This window comes from Nothobranchius furzeri, chromosome 10 (assembly GCF_043380555.1).
Source record: "Nothobranchius furzeri strain GRZ-AD chromosome 10, NfurGRZ-RIMD1, whole genome shotgun sequence".
Lineage (NCBI taxonomy): Eukaryota > Metazoa > Chordata > Actinopteri > Cyprinodontiformes > Nothobranchiidae > Nothobranchius > Nothobranchius furzeri.
Genome location: NC_091750.1, coordinates 69133267 through 69154670, shown reverse-complemented (window position 1 = coordinate 69154670; position 21404 = coordinate 69133267). Strand labels below are relative to the sequence as shown.

Below are 21404 nucleotides of genomic sequence, written 5' to 3'. Positions count from 1 at the left end.
CCCCCCCCCACCACCACCACAGCTGGAAAAATTCCTAGTGGAAACACTGTATACATGTATAAAAGTGGCTTTAACACAATCCTCATTTCTATCACTGCTCAAACAGATACCACATGACCCCCCCCCCCCCCCCCCCCCGAAATGTGAACAAAAATGGCAACAAGATGGAAAAAAGCATCTGCTGTTAAATTGTGCCCATTTTTAATTTTTGGATCTGTGCCAATGCTGTTTGTTAAAACAACAACCTGAAAGTCCGATACCGACGTGATGCTTACGTATGCATCTCTTTATGCTAACCACAACTCAATAAAAGTTATTCCTGTTTTATTCCCAGCTGATTCCTGACTCTAACATCTGGAGTGGTTCTGGACTCCAACACTGAGCATTTAAAAGCTGATCATAAAGATGTCCGCCCCACACCCCTCCATCTGTCACCGCTCAGCCGTCCACATCTGCCACGACCCGGGGAAGCATGCGCGGCGCTGTCACCTCTTACTGACCAATAAAAGCCAGTCAGACATGAACTGAATCAGTCAGCACATTAAAGGTGATGATTACTGCAAAACTATGATGAATAAGGGGAGTTAAAGAGTGAGCAGCGTGTGTGAGCAAAGCAGTGAGAGATGGGGGTAACTAGGAGGAGGAGGAGGAGGAGGAGGGCTGGGATGGAGCTGTGGAGCTTCCTTTGTGCCGAGTGGATGAATAGTGGGATTGAGGTGGTGGGTGGAGGCCCGGCACAATGGTGAAAGTAAGAGCCGTGTTTCCAGTCTTCCTTCTGCCAAGGATCCTTTTATCCTCGCTGCTCCGTCGCCTAAGAAACCCGGATCGGGACGTTTACTCAGGATTTAAACTCCACACTGGTGCTCCTCTGGGTCTAGTTGTATTTGTTCATTAGAAAAAACTAAACTGTGATTAAACACGTGAATGACCGGTGTGCAGAAAGAAAATGCATCAGGTGTTTAAACACGTGTGTGCAATAAATTAAAATCAGGCTATAAGCACGACACCGGCTTCTTTTATCAATAAAATAGATCATTTAGCAGAAAACTGGAGCTTAAATGGGTGTGAAACTCGGACACGTTTGTTAAATCTGAGTTGTTAATGTGAGAGGTAAGACAAATGCTCTAGTCTTAGCTCCGCTCTTAACTCTAAAACCGTGTATAAACCTTCCTAAACAGCTGCTTTGTGCCTCCTGATGACTTCACGAAGCAGCTGTCCTCCCTGCTGCAGAACTGCTCGGTTTAGTGGGTCAGACACACACCAATGTTTATTTAGACGGAGTATTGACTGATGATGGACCTGAGTGCTGCTGGTGTTGTGAATATGAGCTGATATCTCTGGTCTGTTGAGAGTTGATGGAATGCCCTCAAAACCCAATTTTTTTCTGATTCAAACAAAAATACATCTATCGCACATTTCTACTGAATCATCCCCATTAGAGCATATGGAAGTAACTGGGGCAGAAATGACATAAAACACAAGAATTGGGGCCCACAAGCCTTAGGCTGCCTCTGGAGGTGTTGGGGAGACTGCAGTAGCACCAATGGTTCCTTCACACACTTTACTGGCAGCGCTGTGCACCAGACTGCATGCTAATGGTTCCTTACAGACGGCTGTGGGAAAAAGTAAGTGGGGTTCGTCTAATTTGTGTCAAACAGGCGATATCTTGGGCAACATGGTGGAATTAATCACCGGCACGTCACACATACCATCTATCCGACCCACTTTTCACAAGGAATTAGCGTATCGCCTAATCTTGCATGAACTGCAGAGTGCCGATCGTTGCACACATGCATGTTTTCTGCAGACACGACACAGTTAAAGGGGAAGGCAATGATTCTGGAGAGTAAATGAGCTGTCAGCGTGATTAGAAATGTGCTCTTTTGCAGTTTTGAACATATTCTGGTGTCTTTTGTGAAGTTCATCACAATATGTGTGTTGTTTTTGTTTCCAGGCACCCCTCTGAAGCCCATAACACCCATCAAAATCTCTGAGGAGGGCGACGAGGTTTTGGGGGACTACACCGTTGGTGAGCAAGTCTGGGTCAACGGCGTCAAACCTGGTGCTATTGCCTACCTGGGCGAGACACAGTTCGCCCCAGGACAGTGGGCCGGCGTCATACTGAATGACCTAGTTGGCAAGAATGATGGCTCGGTGGGTGGCGTGCGCTACTTTGAGTGCCAGCCCCTCCAGGGCATTTTCACCAGACCCTCAAAGCTCACCCGACAGCCCATGGGAGAGGGGAGCGACAGCCTCTCCACCGATTCAGCCCCGAACCAGAGTCAGCAGGGCGGCACCGGTGCCCCCAGTGGCCAGAGGGTGGTGGTGCCACTCAGAGAGGGGCTCCTCAACAGCGCCGTGAAAACGGGGAACGAGTCCGGGTCCAACATGTCCGATAGTGGGTCGGTTAAGAAAGCTGGAGATAAAGATCTGAGGGTTGGAGATCGAGTTTTGGTGAGTTGATTTATGTTTTATCTAATAAATAAATAAAGACTTCAATAAATCTACTGATGAAAGTTTTCAGAAAAACAAAAGACTGGATGTCTTTGTTTGTTTTGCCAGTTCAAACTGAAACTGGGCTCACTTAGAGCTTCACTGAAGCGAGCTGGTTTACTTGTTCTTTCTCCCGAGGTTTGTTGGGATTTTTTGTTGTCCTGGTCCACGTGCAGCACATCTTTCACGTTTCAGGGTTAGGATTGCCCTAAATACCCCCGGGAGTTAGGATCAGAGGTTGTTTAGTATACGAGCTTGCGTTAATCAAGCTCCCACTGCAGTTTAAAAGATTTGTACTTTTTAGTTAGAATTGAGAAAGTTCCTTGGATGAAATGGAAAATATCGTCAAGAAGTTCAATAGTTGCTTCCTAAATCCTCGTTCAGTTAGGTGTCTCCACCCTGGGACCCTGGATCTCTTATCCTGCAGGTTCTGAGTTTGCTTTCATGAGTCGTGGAGACGTTCTGTCTGGTCACTGAGGTTTGGGACAATCTGTGGGACACATGTCCTCTTAGAAGAGTTGTGTTCCTCTGGAACACGCCCAAGTTTAGTCTCTGTGTGTCTGATAATCGTGTAATGGTTTTCAGTTGGTGGGTAAATAACTGGTGAAATGATGGTGAAACAGGAACAAAGTGAGCCATAATTAAGACGTTGCAGGTGTTGTTCAGTCTGCTGTAGCTGTGGTTTGTTCACTGATTGGAAACACTTGTCTCCATCTCATTTTGTCACCATTGAACACGGTCAAGCTTAAAATGGGACAATCCTGATCTTTAAACCATTTACAGTAGTTACCTGTAAGCTTGTTGCACAAAAGCAGCTCAGAGCGCTGACCCCGGCGGTAAAGCCGTGGCTGTTTCTGCTCGTCGTCTCATGGACTCCTGTTTTAGTGTTTATGGTGTTTCCTGCTCTGATTTAATGACCTCGGGTCACGCTGCCTTCAATTTGCTGATGGGCGCTGAGAAACTGGGAGCCCAGGAACCCTCCATACTGGTCAATATTACTAATCACTCTGGATTACTTTCAGCACTTAAGAAAGAGAGCAACCAGCGCTGACAAAATGATCAGTGAAACCTTTGTTTGGCTGAACCTCTCTGGTGTAATGGCTCAGATGTGCTCTATCCGGTTGTCTCAGCCTCCTTTCAAACACGGACTTCAATATTTAGCTAAATGAGCACAAACTCAGATTACACAATATGGACACAAACCGAGGACCCACTTGTTGTTGAGTTGTACGATAGCAGCTGGTTATTCCTTTCTTTTACCATGACTTGGTCTCCTAATCGTGAGACTTACATTGTAAAGTGTTTTCCAATGTTAAAGGAATAAATTAGGGCTGCACAATATATCGCAAATATATCGTTATCGTGATATCAACATGCACAATATGCATATCGCAAAGAACAGATAAATATCGCAATGAACGGTCAGCTCAAATGTTTGCTACACATGATGCATTCTGTCAATCAGACGGAAGCATTACATTTGTTTAACAAATCAAATGGAGCTCTTCACCCATTTGTCCAGTTGGGTGGGTTCGCATAGGTCAGATGCCCGCCCTCGAGGCGCACAGCACTTAATTTTGATGGTTAGCAAACACCTGAGTTAGCTTTGTTCTGCTCTTCCTGCTGATTCTGCTTTTCCCGGGATCCACTGATTTCCTTTCCTTGTTCATTTTCCCTTTCCTCACATCTTTAGCTTTTCTCGTTTTTATGATTTTTTTGGTAATTCTTTTATTTCTTTGTTTTTGATTAGTTTTATTCCTGAGTTAAGTTTTTTATTTATTCACAAGTAATATCGCCATTGCAGTGTTAATCACTGCTATTGCATATCGCAGGTTTTCCTAATATCGTGCAGCCCTAGAATAGATAATTGTTTTAACTTGTTTAAATAGTTTTCTGTTTGGACAAATGAAGTTTATGTCCCTCAGGAATCAGGACTTACACCTAACTCCAAATCCACACCGGAGCCATCAGCGGTGCAAAACAGCAGCGGACTGGTTACGTTGCGTGCTTCGCTGGATATCACTGCTTGATGTCATATATATAATGATGTTCCTCTCCACTGCCTGGGTAAAGCTAGTGACGCACGGATACAAAATGTTTGGGCCAATATCCTGTATTAGGGCTGGGCGATACGATATTTTTTTTAAAATTCCATTTACGATTTTTTTCCGATTCTCTCTCCCCTCAATTATTAAGATTAGCAATAAGTACAAATGGAAGGCACCTTAAAGCCAATTTTGTTTTTTATTTAATCACAAGCAAGACAAATGTAACCCGCTATTACATAAAAATTCGATTAACTTATTTAAAAATCGCTCGCAACAAAAAATTCTAATTAATTAATTAATTAAATCGATTTGTCGCCCAGGCCTATCCTATATTAATAGCACTGTTATGGCCAATAACCGATATTCCCTGATACCGATTAATGCTTCTAAAATCAGCAGATTTTGTATAGAAAGAAAATGATTCAAGCTGAATTTATGTTATTATGTACACACACCACACACATTTACGCTTCTGAGATGATTACCATCACTGTCACTAGGGACGTCCCGATACAACTTCTTCACTTCCAATACGATACCGATATTGCAGCCTTTAGCTTTGACCAATACTGATATCAATCTGATGCGATCCGTCCATTGTCTGAACCCGCTTTGTCCACGTAGGGTCACACGGGGGGGGGGGGGGGGGGGCTGGTGTCTATCTCCAGCGGTCAATGGGCAATCAGGCGGGGTACACCCTGGACAGAGAGCCAGTCCATCGCAGGGCAACACAGAGACACACAGGACAAACAACCATGCACACTGCCACACACACCTAAGGACAATTTAGACAGACCAATCAACCTAACAGTCATGTTTTTGGACTGTGGGAGGAAGCCGGAGTACCCGGAGAGAACCCACGCATGCACAGTGAGAACATGCAAACTCCATGCAGAAAGATCCCAGGCCGGGAAGCGAACCCAGGACCTTCTTGCTGCAAGACAACAGCTCTAACGACTGCGCCACTGTGCAGCCCAATCTGATGCGATGTCAGCACAAATCATACATACTTTTACCTATTTCATTTACCTATTTCTTAGTGTGAAATGTATGAAAGACTTGATCAAGTGATATTACTCAATCGGAGAACAACAGCCAATAGTATGAAAAAAAAGATAATTTTTTCTTAACTCATTCGCTGCCAGCGTTTCTCACCGTTTTTGCAGTTTTTTTTAAGAGTGATAGAACGTTGCGCGCTAGGATGATGTAGACACCAAAACAACCAAAACAAAGAGGAGTCTCACCTCTTACATCAGGAAGAATCTGCGCGTTTCGAGCGTTATCCGTTCTTTCATAATCCGTTGTTGAATTGTGATCGGCAGAAGCTTTTCCGGTTCGCGCCTCTTTTTTTTTTAGAGCAGCGGCTCAAAACGATCTCCTAACACATGGATTTTCTGCTTCCTGATCACGTGACGTGTGACGTACGTGGATGAAGATCGGCTTTAGAGCTGGGATGTTTGTTCACACGGTGCGGGGGCTCGTTCCGACGCCCACACAGTAAAAAGATGCAAATAATGACTTTAGTCGTCATTGGCAGTGAATTACTTAACCATTGGTTACAAAAATGCGAACCTTTATGGACCGCTTATATCGGAGAATTTTGATGCAGTCCGATATAAGATATATACACTGATATATACACTGTTTTGGGGCCAATATCGAATTACTTCCGATATCGATATCAGAACGGTACATCCCTAACTGTCACATGACTAAACAAATACACATCACCCCCCTCACCCTCTGAAACTGATAAACAAATGGAAAAAATATCAGTTGTTAATAATGGCCCATTTTTACTTATCGGACCAATACCGATTTGTTAAAAAGTGATTAACATTGGCCGATACCGATATTGATGGCGATGTATTGTACATCCCTCATTACAGCCATAAAAATCAGACCATTGCACTTCCCAACAGGTGCTGGGAGCAAAAAAGCCGTTAGGTCGCACATATTGATGTAATCTACATAGATGATCACATCTCTACAATAGTCTTTAACTTTGAAAATCACCAGATGCGTTTCTCTGATTCCGTGTGTGATTTCCTGTCTAGCCCTAAGTAACCTGCAGTAGTTGATGCGTCCCAGAAGCAGCTTACGATTAAAAACAGAAACCAGTCCTATCTTTAGCAGCGTGTTGCTTCTGGGACACGCCTGAAATGTTCCACGCTGCAGCCGGTTTGGATAAACTCAGACTTTTAACAGATTACTTTTTAAATTTAAAGCAGAGCCATTCCGCTGCCATTCCGCACCACTGATGCCTCCAGTGTGGATCAAGGGTAAGACCAAAATGTGCTGCTGATGTCTTGGAACAGCTCCAGTGTGTTAAAGAGGTTCTAGAACAACTTTTCTTTCAACAAGAATCTGTTCTTTGAGCCTCCATTTAACATATAAAACATTGTTGGGGCTCAAAATGGCCCAGGAGCCCTGATAAATGGCCAAACACAACCCCATAATGAAACCTTGAAACACGGTTGTGGGTGATCTGCCCCACCCACTTGGCCGGGACAGGAATATCAGATGAACTTCAAGCTGATTGGCCAGTTTACCCTGATGGCTCTATGATGCTGCCTGAAGCTAGGAACTATTTGTACGGCCGTGTGTCTGGATTAATCAGTAGACTACCCATGGATCTAACTGGCATTCATTCCGAGTCCCAGTACATCTTGGAACACTACGCGTGTGCTCCAACAATTGTTTTTGTTGTTTCCCGCTCGTCTATCAAGGACATTAGCAGTAGCTAGCGTTAGCAGTAGCAGTAGCTTGGGTTAGCATTGTTCTACAGACTAACTGGCTGAATTTATTTTCCCCTGGGCAGAGACGTTACGTTGTGCTGAGGAGAAGAGGTCCACAGGCTTCCAGCTAGAACAGACATCACTGCCAGAATTTACCCAGGATGCATCAGAAGTTCTACATTCTGATTTATTTCTCTGAATAGAGGCTGTTCTTGCTGCTATTTACAATGGGTAAAGTGGGAAGTAATTTTAAGTTTTACAGTTCAAAAATGCCCCAAAACCTTGCTTTAAGTAGAGTTCGGTATGAGAGTCTTCCTGAGAGCTACGCTGGCTTGTGCCGACCTAAAGGTTGTGGTGACATTTTAACACCGAGCCCTCGAGACGTCACAAAGCCTTGCTGACAGTTGCCGTCTGAGTTCAACGTCTGGTGACAACAGCGTGTCTGCTGTCGTCTTCTCCTGTTGGCCTCTCTGGCGTCAACCTGACTCAAATAAGGAATTTTCGTTGGGTAAAAACAAAAGTTCTTAAACGTTAATAAATCAAAGTATGAGTATGACATGAGGTGGAATGTCCGCAGACACTCAGGAGTGTGTGTTTTTAGTCACACACGTGGTGACCACATGTGAAAGTCATTCAGCAGCTCCTCTCTGTGTGGATTGGAGTCTGCCCTCCTAACAGGAAACCAGCTTTTTTACACCAGGAGGACAGCTTGTTCCGAGACAGAGCCCACTCTTCCATGAACCACGTGTTCAGCAGCTTTCTTTGGGAAACGTTTTATCCACATCAGATTTTATAACATCTGAAAACCTGAGCTTTGAACTTGGAGTGTCATCCTGTCTGCTTGGGATTTAATGACTCTATAATCCCGGTGGGGCATCACCACGGATCAGATTAGAATAAAAACTCGACCACGTCTCTGACTAGAGCAGCCTCACAGCTACGACCTGATAAATAAATCAGCAAAAGCAGCTAATCTTCGGCTCCTGGTGTCTGCCACATGTTCAGTGATGTATTTATTTTTTCCCAGCATGTGTCTGTTGGGTCTGAGAGGTAGCAGAGAAATGGCTGAGCAGCAGAATAATCACTTTATGACTGCATTTAAAGGACTTTGTGTAAAAATTTACCAGGATGTTTAAAATATTAAGAAAAATATGCTGATGATGTCGAACTCTATTAAAAAATGATTAGTTCTTTAAAATGTTTACTTTTAGTTTATTTTTATCATGCTCTTTGTATGTTTCAGTAGCTTATTGGGACTCAAGTGTGATCTAGTAAAGGATCAAATAGTACAACTGTCCGCTTATCCTGGGTTGGGTCACGGGTCAGCAGCCTGGGAAGAGAGGCCCAGACTTCCCTCTCCCCAGCCACCTGGGCCAGCTCCTCCAGGGGAAACCCCAAGGCGAGGAGCCGATTCACATCCCAGCAGCTTCACGCTCTGCTGCGAACCGCTACAGTGAGAGCCGGAAATCACGCTCTGATGAAGCCAGCAGGACAACATCATCTGCAAAAATGTTGAGGGGATCCACAACAGATCCTCTCAACAGCATGGCTGCGCCTAGAAATCCTTTCCATAAAAGTTCAAAGGGCAGCCTTGGCAGAGTCCAACTCTCACTGGAAACGAGCTCGACTTACAGTCGGCAATGCGGACCGAGCTCAGCCATCCAGGGACCTAACAGCATATTAGAGGGCCTGGTGCCCCATGCTCCTGAAGTACCCCTCACAGGGCCCCCCGGGGGGCGCGGTCGAACGCCTTAACTGACCTTTTAACATATATATTATCATTTAAATGAAAACACTTTATTTGAACAAACTTGTTATAAAATGCTAAACGATTTTGTGCCACTCCAACATTTTAACTTTATTTATGAAAATATAAACAACCATTAGAACTGACAAAATCAGCATCATCTTAGGCACTCGTGTTTTTATCAGTAGTTAAAATGCTGTAAAACAAAAATTTTTCCAAAAGCAGCCAAAGTTTCATCATCAGCATCCTTATAACAGGAGGAAAGTTAGCAGGAATTTGCTAAACTCACTTATTTGTTCTCCAACACCTAATTATGATGACTGAAACAGTAAAGCCTCCTCTGTATTTCCAGGTGGGAGGCTCTAAGATGGGAGTGATCCGGTACATGGGGGAAACAGACTTCGCTAAGGGTGAGTGGTGTGGGGTGGAGCTGGACGAGCCGCTGGGGAAGAACGACGGAGCGGTCGCCGGTACGAGGTAAGGGCTCACGCTCATAATTGCCCCCACTTCCTCAAATTCCTTCACTCTTTCCCCTGGAAAGGACAGGAAGTGGGTCCATCCGTCCAGATGCTCTTTCATCGGACATCAGCTGACCTCAGATCTGCTCAGATCCACGTGTGGTTTTTAGGGCTTTTTTAAAAGTTTGTTTTTAGTTTTAGAGATGAAAGAATAAATGTGAGGAAAGTTTAAAAAACAAACTACATTTTAAATCTTAATATTTACTAAAAGGGCTTCTTTCACAACCAGAATTTACTCATTTGATCATGTTAGGGTTTATCTTATGATTGATGGTGTGTCTGACATGTTTGGATGCCTCCTATCCCATAAACGTTTACGGTTTAGTCTCCTTTTCCATCTGCAGATACTTCCAGTGTCTCCCGAAGTTCGGTCTGTTCGCTCCGATCCACAAGGTGATCCGCATCGGCTTTCCCTCCACCAGCCCGGCCAAGGCCAAGAAGAGCAAGCGGGTGGCCATGGGGGTGTCGTCTCTGGCCCACAGCCCTAGCAGCTCCTCCATCAGTTCAGTCAGCTCGGTGGCCTCCTCTGTGGGTGGGCGCCCGAGCCGAGCTGGACTGGTAAGACGGCTGCGCAGTGCCTCAGACTCGGGCCTTCTGTAGATTTGCTTTGCTGCAGACGGGTGGAGGAGCAGACCACGCCCCTCTCATGTCTGCCAGGCCGGTCGTGTCGTCGTCATCGGGTTTGCAGATGACACCGACAGGACAGAACATGAAAACCCATCCATTCTTATGCTAAAATAATAAACAAAGAGCAGCATTTCATGTCCGGGCATGAGAGCGGTGGGGATCCTCTCATCTGATAGCAAAAGCAAACAACATTCAGTAAAATCTGGAAGGATTTCAGCGCAGCTGCTGCAGAAAATCCAATCGTTACGTTTCAATTTTATGAAGAAATGAAAGGGAATCGAAATCCAAAGAAACGTTGGTGCTGCTGCTAGTGGCTCATTGGGGTCACCATGGTAACCACACCTACGTGTCTGTGCTGCTGCTGGTGCAGAATGAAGAGTAAGACTCAAACTCACCTCTGCTGGGTGAAAATTAGAAGTTATTTTAAAAGAAATGAGAAAACTCTGGTAGTCACGCTTCAGATAGTTAAAACAGACCGGGTGTCTTTAACGTTCTTATTTCAGCCGATTCGCTTTTACATATTCTAGGAAATTCAATTTTATTTCTTAACTCATTCGCTGCCAGCCGTTTCCTGATCGCTAAAGCCCTTCGCTGCCAGCATTTCTCACCGTTTTTACTGGTTTTTTTTAAGAGTCACAGAATGTTGCGCACTAGGATGATGTCAACGCCAAAACAACCAAAACAAAGCGGAGACTAACCTCTTACATCAGGAAGAATCAGCGCGTTTCGAGCGTTATCCATTCTTTCATAATCCGTTGTTGAATTGTGATCGGCAGAAGCTTTTCCGGTTCGCGCCTCACTTTTTTTACAGCAGCGGCCCAAAACGATCTCCTAACACATGGATGTTCTGCTTCCTGATCACGTGACGTGTGACGTACGCGGATGAAGATCGACTTTAGAGCTGAGATGTTTGTTCTCACGGTGCGGGGGCTCGTCCGACGCCCACACAGTAAAAACATGCAAATGATGACTTTAATCGTCATTGGCAGTGAATGAGTTAAATATTTGTTTCCTAATTATTTGTAAACCTAAAAATTGTGTTTGCAGATAAATAAATAGAATCGACAGGACAACAGATTTTGTGACGTCAGCTGAATATTCTGTGAAAAAATTCTCCTGAAAAACCATAAAATGTACCAGTCCAGTCATGTAAAGTCCAACTTCCTGAGAAACTGAATTATGTGATGCCTACCTACAAAGGGGGCGGAGCTTTCTCACCTGGTTTTATCCAAAATCCTTGGAGCACATGATTCCAGACTGAACCACTCGTTTTGATGCACGTTTATAAAAAGGGACACACTTCGATTGCTTTGGGGCTCAATAATGCCTTTAAGATCGTAAGTAGGCGTTGCCACCATTCAGGCATGGGTTTAGTTGCAAATCCAGTCTGAGAATCGGTGAAACAGTTGTCACAAAGCAGGTTCTGTACAGCATGAGCCTCGACCCGCCACAGATCCTCAGTGACGCCTGGCAGCGGCCTAAAGCAGACTTCAGTGGATCTTGCATTGATTTCAGCTTCTGGTTACGAGCCAGCGCTCAGACAGGAGAACACTCCCTCCTACTTTCCCTAATTGTTGGCAGTGGTGAGAGCAAAGCTTTGTGAATCAGCAGGCTGATCTCTGAACAGTCTGATACACTAAGAAATTAGATGCTGCCAGAGTTTAATCCTGCAGAGTGGTGAAGAGCGCAGAAACGTGTCCGACAAGTTCAGGTTTAGATGAGATTCAGTCTTTGCAACTGCAGATAATAAACACAAAACAGAGTTTTTCTTATTCTGAGAGTTTGCTCTTTTTTGTCCTCTAAATGAGAAAATCTCAGAAAAGTTTTAATACAAAGCCTTAAAATTCAGTTTTTAAGGATTTTTTTTTTAGTTAAAGCAGCAGCATTGAAAAACCAAGCTTTAGCTGCACTGATTCTAAAAGAGCGCCCTCTAGTGGACAAACACAGATGATGGTAAAGTCTTAAACAACCAGTTTTTCTTTCTGCTCTGGATCCAGATGTGTTTGTTAAATCTTTTTTCATGCCTTCATGTTTTTTCGTGGGTGGTAAAAGGCCGCCCCATCTTCTCCCTACATCTCATTGATGCTTTGTGTTCTTTCTCACTTCAAGCTGACAGAGACGTCATCCCGCTATGCCCGAAAGATTTCTGGCACCACGGCGCTCCAGGAAGCCCTGAAGGAGAAGCAGCAGCACATCGAGCAGCTGCTGGCTGAGAGGGACCTGGAGAGAGCTGAGGTTGCCAAGGCAACCAGCCACATCTGCGAGGTGGAGAAAGAGCTGAGTGCCCTCAAGGCGCAGCACCTGCAGGTAGGAAAGCAGTCCGAGACATCAGGTTGTGAACGTCCGTTCTGCTCTAGCACCTCATTCTGATGTCCTCTGCTCGTAGTACGTCACGGAGAACGAGAGTGCCCTCCAGCAGGTCAAAGCCCTGCTGGCAGGCACACAGAAGGATAAGGTGGAACTGGCCAATCAGCTGGAGGAAGAGAAGAGGTGATGTCACTGGAACATTGAAATTCACACAACTGAAAAACCAAGCCACCTTAAGGGAAATAAGAAAAGCCTCCGTTCAGAGAAATAGACTGATTGATGTCTAAAGGCTAGTTTGAGCGCTGTCAAGAGCAAAGTGTATCGCTGCCATCGGAGAAAATCAAATTCCCACAGCAGTGTGTCCGCCTTTGTTAAAACCTTTACACTGAACTCTGCTTCTTTATAGGCTTACATATGAACATACACACACAAATGTTGCTCTTTTGGGTCAGCTAGGGGTCAAATCTGAGGTTTACTCCTTCTTTATTATCTCTACGGAACATTTTATTCATGAAAATCGTTTTATTTCTGTTTTAACAGGAAGGTGGAAGACCTCCAGTTCAGAGTAGAGGAGGAATCCATCACCAAAGGAGACCTGGAGGTATTTATTCAGATCAGCTATTTTATATTAGCAGGCTTTAGTCATAAACGTTCTTGTTACAGATTTGATCCTGATTTATTTTAAAAAGATAAACAGTTTGAATAAAGGTATTTATTTGAAATTATTTAAATAAAATTGTTTAAATAATTTCCTTTAGACATAAATAAAATCTAAAAAATCTCGGCGACCACCCGAGCCGCGTTCCGCTTGGACTGCCGGTACCCGTCAGCTGCCTCTGGAGCCCCACAGGCCAAAAGGACCTGACAGGACTCTTTCTTCAGCTTGACAGCATCCCTAACCGCCGGTGTCCACCAGCGGGTTCGGGGGTTGCCACCACGACAGGCACCGACGATCCTGCGACCACAGCTCCGGTCGGCCGCCTCAACAATGGAGGCTCGGTACATGGTTCATTCAGACTCAATGTCCCCCGCCTCCCCCGGAACATTTTGGAAGTTCTGTCGGAGGTGGGAATTGAAGCTCCTTCTGACAGGAGACTCTGCCAGACGTTCCCAGCAGACCCTCGCGCTACGTTTGGGCCTGCCTGGTCTGACCGGCATCCTCCTCCACCATCTGAGCCAACTCACCACCAGGTAGGGGTCAGTTGACAGCTCCGCCCCTCTCTTCACCCGAGTGTCCGAGACATGCGGCCGCAGGTCAGATGAAACAACAACAAAGTCAACCATCGAGCTGCGGCCTAAGGTATCCTGGTGCCAAGAGCACATATGGACACTTATGTCTGAACATGGTGTTCATTATGGACAATCCATGACTGGCACAGAAGTCCAATAACGAAACACCACTCGAATTCAGATCGAGGGGCCGTTCCTCCCAACCACACCTCTCCAGGTCTCACTGTCGTTGCCCACGTGAGCGTTAAAGTCCCCCAGCAGAACGAGTAGAATCTCTTCTCTGCTTTTATAACAGCGCTGTCTGCCCATGTTTCCTTAATCTGACAGATCGATTTAATAGTTGGTGTCTAGATGTGATTAATGATGTCTGGATGTTTGATTTCTTATCCATAAAGTTGACTTTGTGATTATTATGGTTCTCTTATATGATAAAGATGGTTTTGGTCTCTTAATTTAATTAAATGGCTCGACTCTGCCACCTGCTGGTGGAAATGAGTGCCTTCAGTTTCTTTATAATGGGAGCTCCAGTGCGTGTTTTCCAGCTTAATGAATTACGCTTCCAGAAAAATGATTCCATCACCGAGCGTAATAAACACCATGACACCAGGCTCAGATACAAAACATCAGATTTTTAAGTCACGACCGAAGATGAAGATTCGTTCAAGTTCCCACTGAAATACTGATCCTTTAAGAACTTTTTTAGACGATGTCGGAATTTTGTAAAAAATGCATGTGAATGTTCTGGGATCAGTGAAGGCTTGAGTTAAAGTTGAATAGGATTTGTGAATGAAAGGCTTGTGGCGTTGTACATGCTGCGTCAGTCTCTCTCTCTCTCCTTTCTCTCCTTTCGTTTTCCTCTCTTGTGTCTTTGTCTCCTTTTTTTGTAGACTCAGACCAAATTGGAACATGCCCACATTCGTCAGCTTGAGCAGAGTCTGCTCCTCGAAAAATCGAGTGCAGAGACGCTCCAGAGAGAGTTAGAGAGGCGGCGGGTAAAAGCAGCATGAGTCCGATGCCGGTGCTCTCTGTCCTGAGGCTCTGCTCCTGTGTGCTTCCTTATCTCCCGTTAAAGTCATGTGGTGTCGGTCTTTGGTGCTTCCACTCAGAGATATGCTAATTAGCACCGCTAGCAGCTCTTCTGTGTGTTTCCTCTAACTTGGTTCTTTTTTCAACACAGAAAAAAGTTTTTTTTACCTTGTTCTGCTGATGTTTCGACGGTCAGACCGCAGTGGTGGTCGAAACGTTAAAAACAGAGCCAAGTACTGCTGTAAAAGCAGCTGTTTTAGAGCTACATCACAACAACGTTTTCCTTTTGTATATAAAAATGAAAATCTTGGAGGATGGGATGAGAAAAGGGAGATAAATGATTATTTTTTTTACCCAAAGTGAATAAGTAAAAGTTTATATAAAATATGGTAAAAGAATGAAATAAAAACAGTAGTAACAAAAATAAAAGGGAAACAAGTCAGACATAGGAAAGGAAAAATAACTCACAAAAGTCTGATTCAAGTCTGTTTAAATGACTTTTTAACCTCCTGACCTCTGGAGTGAATATCCAAAAGCTTCTGTGTTTACTACATGATGAAGAGTCTCGACTGTGTCTGAATCTGGGATAAACCACGGAGATACCCAGGCTGTGTGCTTCTCATCTATAATAGAACAGGATCAGAGAAATCACCTCAGCTTTTAGGCTTCCAAGGTGACAAAGCCCTCTGAAACGCTGGATTCCTGCTTCTGTCAACAGGGAAGCTGCAGTCATGTTTCCAGGTCCGTCGGGTCGGGAAAACGAAGCAAGGTGAAGGAAACAAAACTAAACCGAGACGCCGTCTTGTGTTGGCACTGATCGGCTGCATAGCTGTTCCAGACTTCAGATCCACTCCAGGAGCCGTCAGCGACTTTAACCTCTTCTCTGTTTATTACTGCTGTGTGGGTCTGACCCGGGTCGGGCCAGAACTCTAGGGTCTTCGACATATTTAGACTGAATGTGTGTGTGCGTTTGTGTGTGCGTGTGTGTGTGTGTGCATGTGTGTGTGTGTGTGTGTGCGTGCGTGTGTGTGTGTGGGTGGGTGTGCGCGTGTGTGTGTGTGCGCCCGTGTGTGTGTGTGTGGGGGGGGGGGGGTGCGCGTGTGTGTGTGTGTGTGTGTGTGTGTGTGTGCGTGTATGTGTGCATGTGTGTGTGTGTGTGTGTTTGTGTGTGTGTGTGTGTGTGCGTGTGCGTGTGCGTGTGTGTGTGTGCGTGTGCGTGTGCGTGTGTGTGTGTGTGTGTGTGTGTGCTGACACTGATGTTTGCTTTTGGCTGTTTTGCACTTGCTTGGCTGCATCCTGGTGATCAGAAATGGCTACTCTCTCCTCTCATCCTCGTCTCTGCTCAAACGTTCGGATGCTCCAATTGCCTTCCTCTGATGGTTATTGAACAGGAAATGATACAATGACTTTAAAATCAGCAGAATGCCCTGCTGGTGCCAGAACTTTGACGGCAGGCCTCTAGAATGAAGGAGGAGGGCCAGAAAAGGTTTGTTGGACCTAAATCTGACCCAGTCGGTGCTTACCTCCGCTCAGGTCGGGTTTTTAGGGTTAGGGTTAGCTCTCCTAGCTCATTGTTGGTTCCAGACTGCAGACTAAATGAAGGCAGGGTTTATTACCTTCAGCTTTAGTTAAAATGTTTTTAAACATGGCTGAAGAGGAGAGCTTCATTCCACACCTGCTTAGACTCTATCAAAACCTGGATGGTGGGAGCTTTCTTCAGCTGAATGAAGATAAGACTGAGATCCTCATCTGTGCTCCAGACAAGCTGGTTCCCAAAGTCAGAGACTCTCTTGGTCAGCTTGCTTCTCACATCAAACCTTCTGTCAGGAATCTTGGTGTGACCTTTGACCCAGCTCTCACCCTGGATTCTCATGTCAGTTCTCTTGTTGGCTCTTCCTTCTTCCATCTCAGGAACGTTGCTAAGCTGAGTCCCATTCTGTCCCGCTCTGAACGTGAGACAGTTCTCCACACCTTCATCTCCTCACGCTTAGACTACTGTAACTCTCTTTTCACGTGTCTGAGCAGAGCCTCCCTGAACCGTCTACAGGTGGTTCAGAACGCCTGTGCTCGGCTTCTGACCAAGTCCTCCAAACACACCCACATCACCCCGCTTCTCCTCCAGCTTCACTGGCTGCCAGTCAACTTCAGGGTTCATTTCAAGATCCTGGTTCTGGTCTATAGGGCCTTACATGGACAAGCACCATCTTACATTGGTGATCTTCTTAGTCCCTACATCTCCAGCAGGTCCCTGAGGTCCAGTGGCCAGCTGAAGACTCACCTGTTCAGGCTTTGGCAGGACCTTCATCACCACCCTCTCCTTATTCTGCTCTTTCTACCAACTCCGCCTTTCCCGGGATCCACCGAGCACCTTTGACTTATTCATTTTCTTTTTCCTTTCCCTCCCATTTTTAATCACATGTTGTACTTTTCCCATTTTTTATGATATTCTTAAAATCTTTTTTGGGGTTCTTGTGAAATGCCTCATGATTTTTACCTTAAGAGGCACTAAATAAATCAGATGATTCTTAGCATCTAAAATATGGAATGACTTTCAAACAGTTTTGTTGTTTTTGCTGCCCACTGGTGGCCAGAAAACTTTACTACAAAAAGCCCTGGATTCAGATTTTATTTTCAAACAACTTTTGATTCTTGCTTTAATTATTGTTATTTTCATAATTAAGGATCCTTTTTATGGATATTTGCTTCATTGTTTGTATAGAAGTTAGCACTATTCACCTCTTTACAGAAGCATTTCTGTTTCTGGGTCCTGATGTTCCAGATTTGGCTATAATCAGACTTTAGTTTCACTTTAAACCAGCTAATCAGCTAGAGAATGACCACTTTAGATCTAAAAGTGTGATTTTAAACTTTTGGCCAGATTTCTGAAGATCTGGGCTAAAAGGTTCTTTAGAGGAGTGAGAAGAGATATCAGAGGAGTTGGAGTCTCTCGTCTAATCCTCTTCCGCCTATCCGGGTCGCGGGGGCAGCATCCCAACACGTTCCATACCGTCCTCTCCCCGGCCACCTCCACTAGCTCCTCCGGCAGGACCCCAAGGCGTTCCTGGGCCAGTTCGGAGATGTTCTTTCTCCAACGAGTCCTGGGTCGACCAGAGGACCTCCTGCTGGCAGGACATGCCTGAAACACCTCCGTGGGGAGGTGACCAGGAGGCATCCTAACAAGATGCCCAAACCACCTCAACTGGCTCCTTTCGATCCGGAGGAGCAGCAGCTCTACTCCGAGTCTCTCCCGAATGTCCGAGCTCCTCGCCCTATCCCTAAGGCTGAGCCCAGCCACCCCGCGGAGAAAACTCATTTCGGCCTCTTGAATCCGCGATCTTCTTCTTTCGGTCATCACCCAAAGCTCGTGACCACAGGTGAGGACTGGGACGTAGATTGAGAGCCTTGCTTTCCGGTTCAGCGTCCGCATCACTGCAGACGCCGCCCCAATCCTCCTGCCGATCTCCCGCTCCCTCCTTCCCTCACTCGTGAACAAGACCCCGAGACACTTAAACTCCTCCACTAGGGGCAGGGCCTCAAGTGGAGTATAAATGATACTGCTATAAAGGTGGATTCAGTTTTATTTTTATATGTTCAAAGTCATTGTATTGTTTATTTTTTTAAAGGGGACATTTTCCATGTTTTCAGGGCAGTTTATTGTTTATTTTTAATAGTTTTGGCATTTTTCTGCTGGAACTTTCAGCTTTTTCTGTTTCATTTTCTTTTCCTCTGCTTGACCTCTGTCAGCTTTTCTTTATAAAGCTTCGGTTTTAATAACTCCTCTGACGGGCCGACGGAATGAAACTTAAGGCCAGTGATGGTTGTTGTTTTTCTCCCTGACAGCAAACCACAGTGGAGGAGCAGAGTCGCATCGTGCAGCTGGAGGAGGAGCTCTCCCTCAGAAGAGCGGAGACGGAGGAGCTCCAGGCTCAGCTCCGTCGGGCGGACGCGAGCTCGCAGCCGGCCGGCGATGCCGCCCAGCCGGAAACCCTCCTCCTGCGGGAGCAGCTGCTGTCTGCGGGCCGCGAGCTCCACCAGGAGAGCAGCGAGCTTAAAGAGAAGCACGAGAACGCCTCGGCGTCGAGCCGGCAGGAGATCAGCTCGCTGAGGGCGGTGGTGGAGAAACAGAACCTGGAGATCAGTGAGATGAAGCAGAAGGTCCAGCAGGCCACCAAGGAGAATGTGGAGATGATGGACTCCTGGAAGGTCAGAAGATCAAAAGAACAGCAACTGAATTATTTGAATGATCTGAACTGAAATCCTTTCATTGTTTCATCACAGGCTAAGTTTGACTCTTTAGTCAGTGACCACCAGCGATCCCTAGAAGAACTGAAGGCGTCTCTGAGTAGAGATCCAGCTGCCTCACAAGGCCAGGAGCAGGATGCCCAGGAGCTGAGGACCACCCTGGAGAGCCTGAAGATGGAGCACCAGCTGGAGGTGGAGAACCTCAAGGCCAAACACAAGATTGAAGCCGCCATTCTGACCAAGGAGCGCGAGGACCTTAGGGCTCGTCTTCAGGAGGTCGGAGACCAGGTGGCCGAAGGCAGTCAGGCCTGGAGGTCCGAGGCGGAGGCTCAGAGCAGCAAAGCTGCCCTGAACGAGGCCTCTCAGAAGCTACAGAAGGCGGAGGTGAGGCTGGCAGAGATGGAGAAGCTCCAAACGGAGCAGGACAAAACCAGGGCGGAGCTGCAGGACCGACTGGAGCTATCAGAGAAGAAGATGACAGATTACCAGGCTCTGCAGAAGGCTCAGGCGGAGAGCCAGGAGGAGATCCAAAAACTGGAGGAGAAGCTGAGGGTGACGGCGAACCAGCTCCAGGCCGTCCGGTCCGACCGCTACACGTCCCGCGATGCAAATGTAAGAAGCTGAGGAGAATCCGGCAGGAAATCCTGGAAAATGACATTTGGATTTTCACAGCGTTTTGTTCTTTCACAGATGATAGAAGACAATGAGCTTTCAGATGATAAGAGGACTCTCAAACAGAATATCGAAGGTATTTATAGACATTTACTTTAAAGTTTTACCCGGAAAACCTTTAAATAAATCAGACAAACTTCGTTGAGCTCATCTCTGCATTAGAGCAAAAGTACAGCGTCAGCAACAGTCGATGGAACTGAACTTGGTCCAAATCTGATGCAGCATAAGTGAACGTATGCTGCAGCTACTTCAGCCCACATGTGCCGTCCACTGCACATTTTTGTGCTGAGATCTTTAAAACAGGCAGCCTGGTCTCCGCGGAGGAGTAAAAGATTAGATCTAGCATAAAGGATTGGAACAAAAGGAGTAAACGGTTAGCTTAGCCTCGTTCAAGTGGAATAAAACTCACCTCTTAAGGCTCAGAAGGGTTTTCAGACACAAAACAAGCCGTTTCTGTGGTATTTTTGACAGAAAATCCCCATAAATGACATCAGACTGCTAAAGATAAACATGCAGGACTTTTTATAAAGCTAAACCGAGGGATGTGGGGCAGGAGCCAATCAGAGAGCAGGAAACATGACATTTCAATCATTTCCTTCTTCACTGAATTCTCTAAACATGATTTTTATTCTGTTTTTCTCCCAGAAACGATGGAGAAGTTGTTGAAAAGGGAAAAGGAGGTCTCTACTCTCACCTCGCAGGTCGAAGCGCTCAAATCACAGGTCGGAGGTAAATGATCCACATCAAGAGGTCGCGGTTCATTTCAATGGGGATTTTCCTATAAATGCTGCTTTTCCACCAACAGGAGCGACTGCATTTCAAATGACAGAATAACAGTTTTTTTTTATGTTTGATTTAATTTGAATGTTTTTTCTGACTAAAGATAATAAATGTTTCATAATAATAATGAGACGGCGAGTCAGGTCAACATCAAGAAAAAGCAATAAACAAACATTTTTTCATGTTTTATGAGCAAAGATGGTTTTAATATAATGTGAAATAATAATATGGAAACACTAGTTATGTGATCGTGTTTAACGTTGTATTCGGACGTATTTTTGTTCTATTTCTCACCAGAAGAACTTGTCGTATTTTCACTATCTCATTGAGAGTTCAGTCACATACACGCAGAGCAACGGTTCATTCTGGTACGCCGGTTGTTGCACAGAAAACAGGCGTGGGTGCTCGGTCTGCGTTGACTCCAGTCGGGTTTGGAGAGTGAGGAACCCACTCAATATGGCGGCGATGCTGTTACGCTCTCCAGCGCCCAAATGATGCGTCTACGTGTTTACGTGTATGGTCTAAGCTGGAGGTTCCCAACCTGGGGCCAAGGGGGTCCCCACCACTTTGTCTGTGCTGAAGTTGTGAGATTATATTTGTAAAAATTATATTCATAAATTCCCACGACAGTTATTTTTATTTCTTCCCCTCCCTCATCTGTGGCGTTAGCTCTGGAGAGTAAAGTTCACTCCGGGGAGAAGAAGGCTGAAGTCCTCGCCAAGGAGAAGATGCGCGTGGAGGCCGAGCTGGAGTCCATGACCAGGAAGTCCCACGATGCCTCGGGGCAGCTCGTCAGCATCAGCCAGGAGCTGCTGAAGAAAGAAAGGTAATGGCTGACTGGTTTAGAGATGAAATCCCTCCACATCCCGACAGGATGAGGAGAAACATTTTATTTCTTGGTTTTATGGTTTTTAATGAGAGCTTTAGTCAGTTCTTGTGATTTCAAACTAGCAAAGAAACTTCTAGACAATAAAAT

General features: G+C 45.5%; 1 protein-coding gene across 4 annotated transcripts in view; it reads left to right on the top strand.

Moving 5' to 3' along the window:
• Positions 1-21404, top strand: part of clip2 (CAP-GLY domain containing linker protein 2) — a 41790-nt gene that overhangs the window by 12561 nt on the left and 7825 nt on the right. Inside the window, exons 1-13 of one of the 4 annotated variants that reach the window (XM_054730959.2) lie at positions 362-547; positions 1955-2454; positions 9379-9503; positions 9889-10102; positions 12281-12478; positions 12558-12661; positions 13019-13079; positions 15453-15503; positions 18575-18937; positions 19013-19588; positions 19667-19724; positions 20294-20377; positions 21098-21254. In XM_054730959.2, the coding sequence (XP_054586934.2) occupies positions 2233-2454; positions 9379-9503; positions 9889-10102; positions 12281-12478; positions 12558-12661; positions 13019-13079; positions 15453-15503; positions 18575-18937; positions 19013-19588; positions 19667-19724; positions 20294-20377; positions 21098-21254 (2213 nt within the window). In that variant the 5' untranslated portion in view covers positions 362-547; positions 1955-2232. Of the gene's footprint in view, positions 1-361; positions 548-1954; positions 2455-9378; positions 9504-9888; positions 10103-12280; positions 12479-12557; positions 12662-13018; positions 13080-14595; positions 14701-15452; positions 15504-18574; positions 18938-19012; positions 19589-19666; positions 19725-20293; positions 20378-21097; positions 21255-21404 lie in introns of those variants that run through there. The other 3 variants (XM_015961932.3, XM_015961934.3, XM_015961933.3) reach the window with 3 other exon arrangements.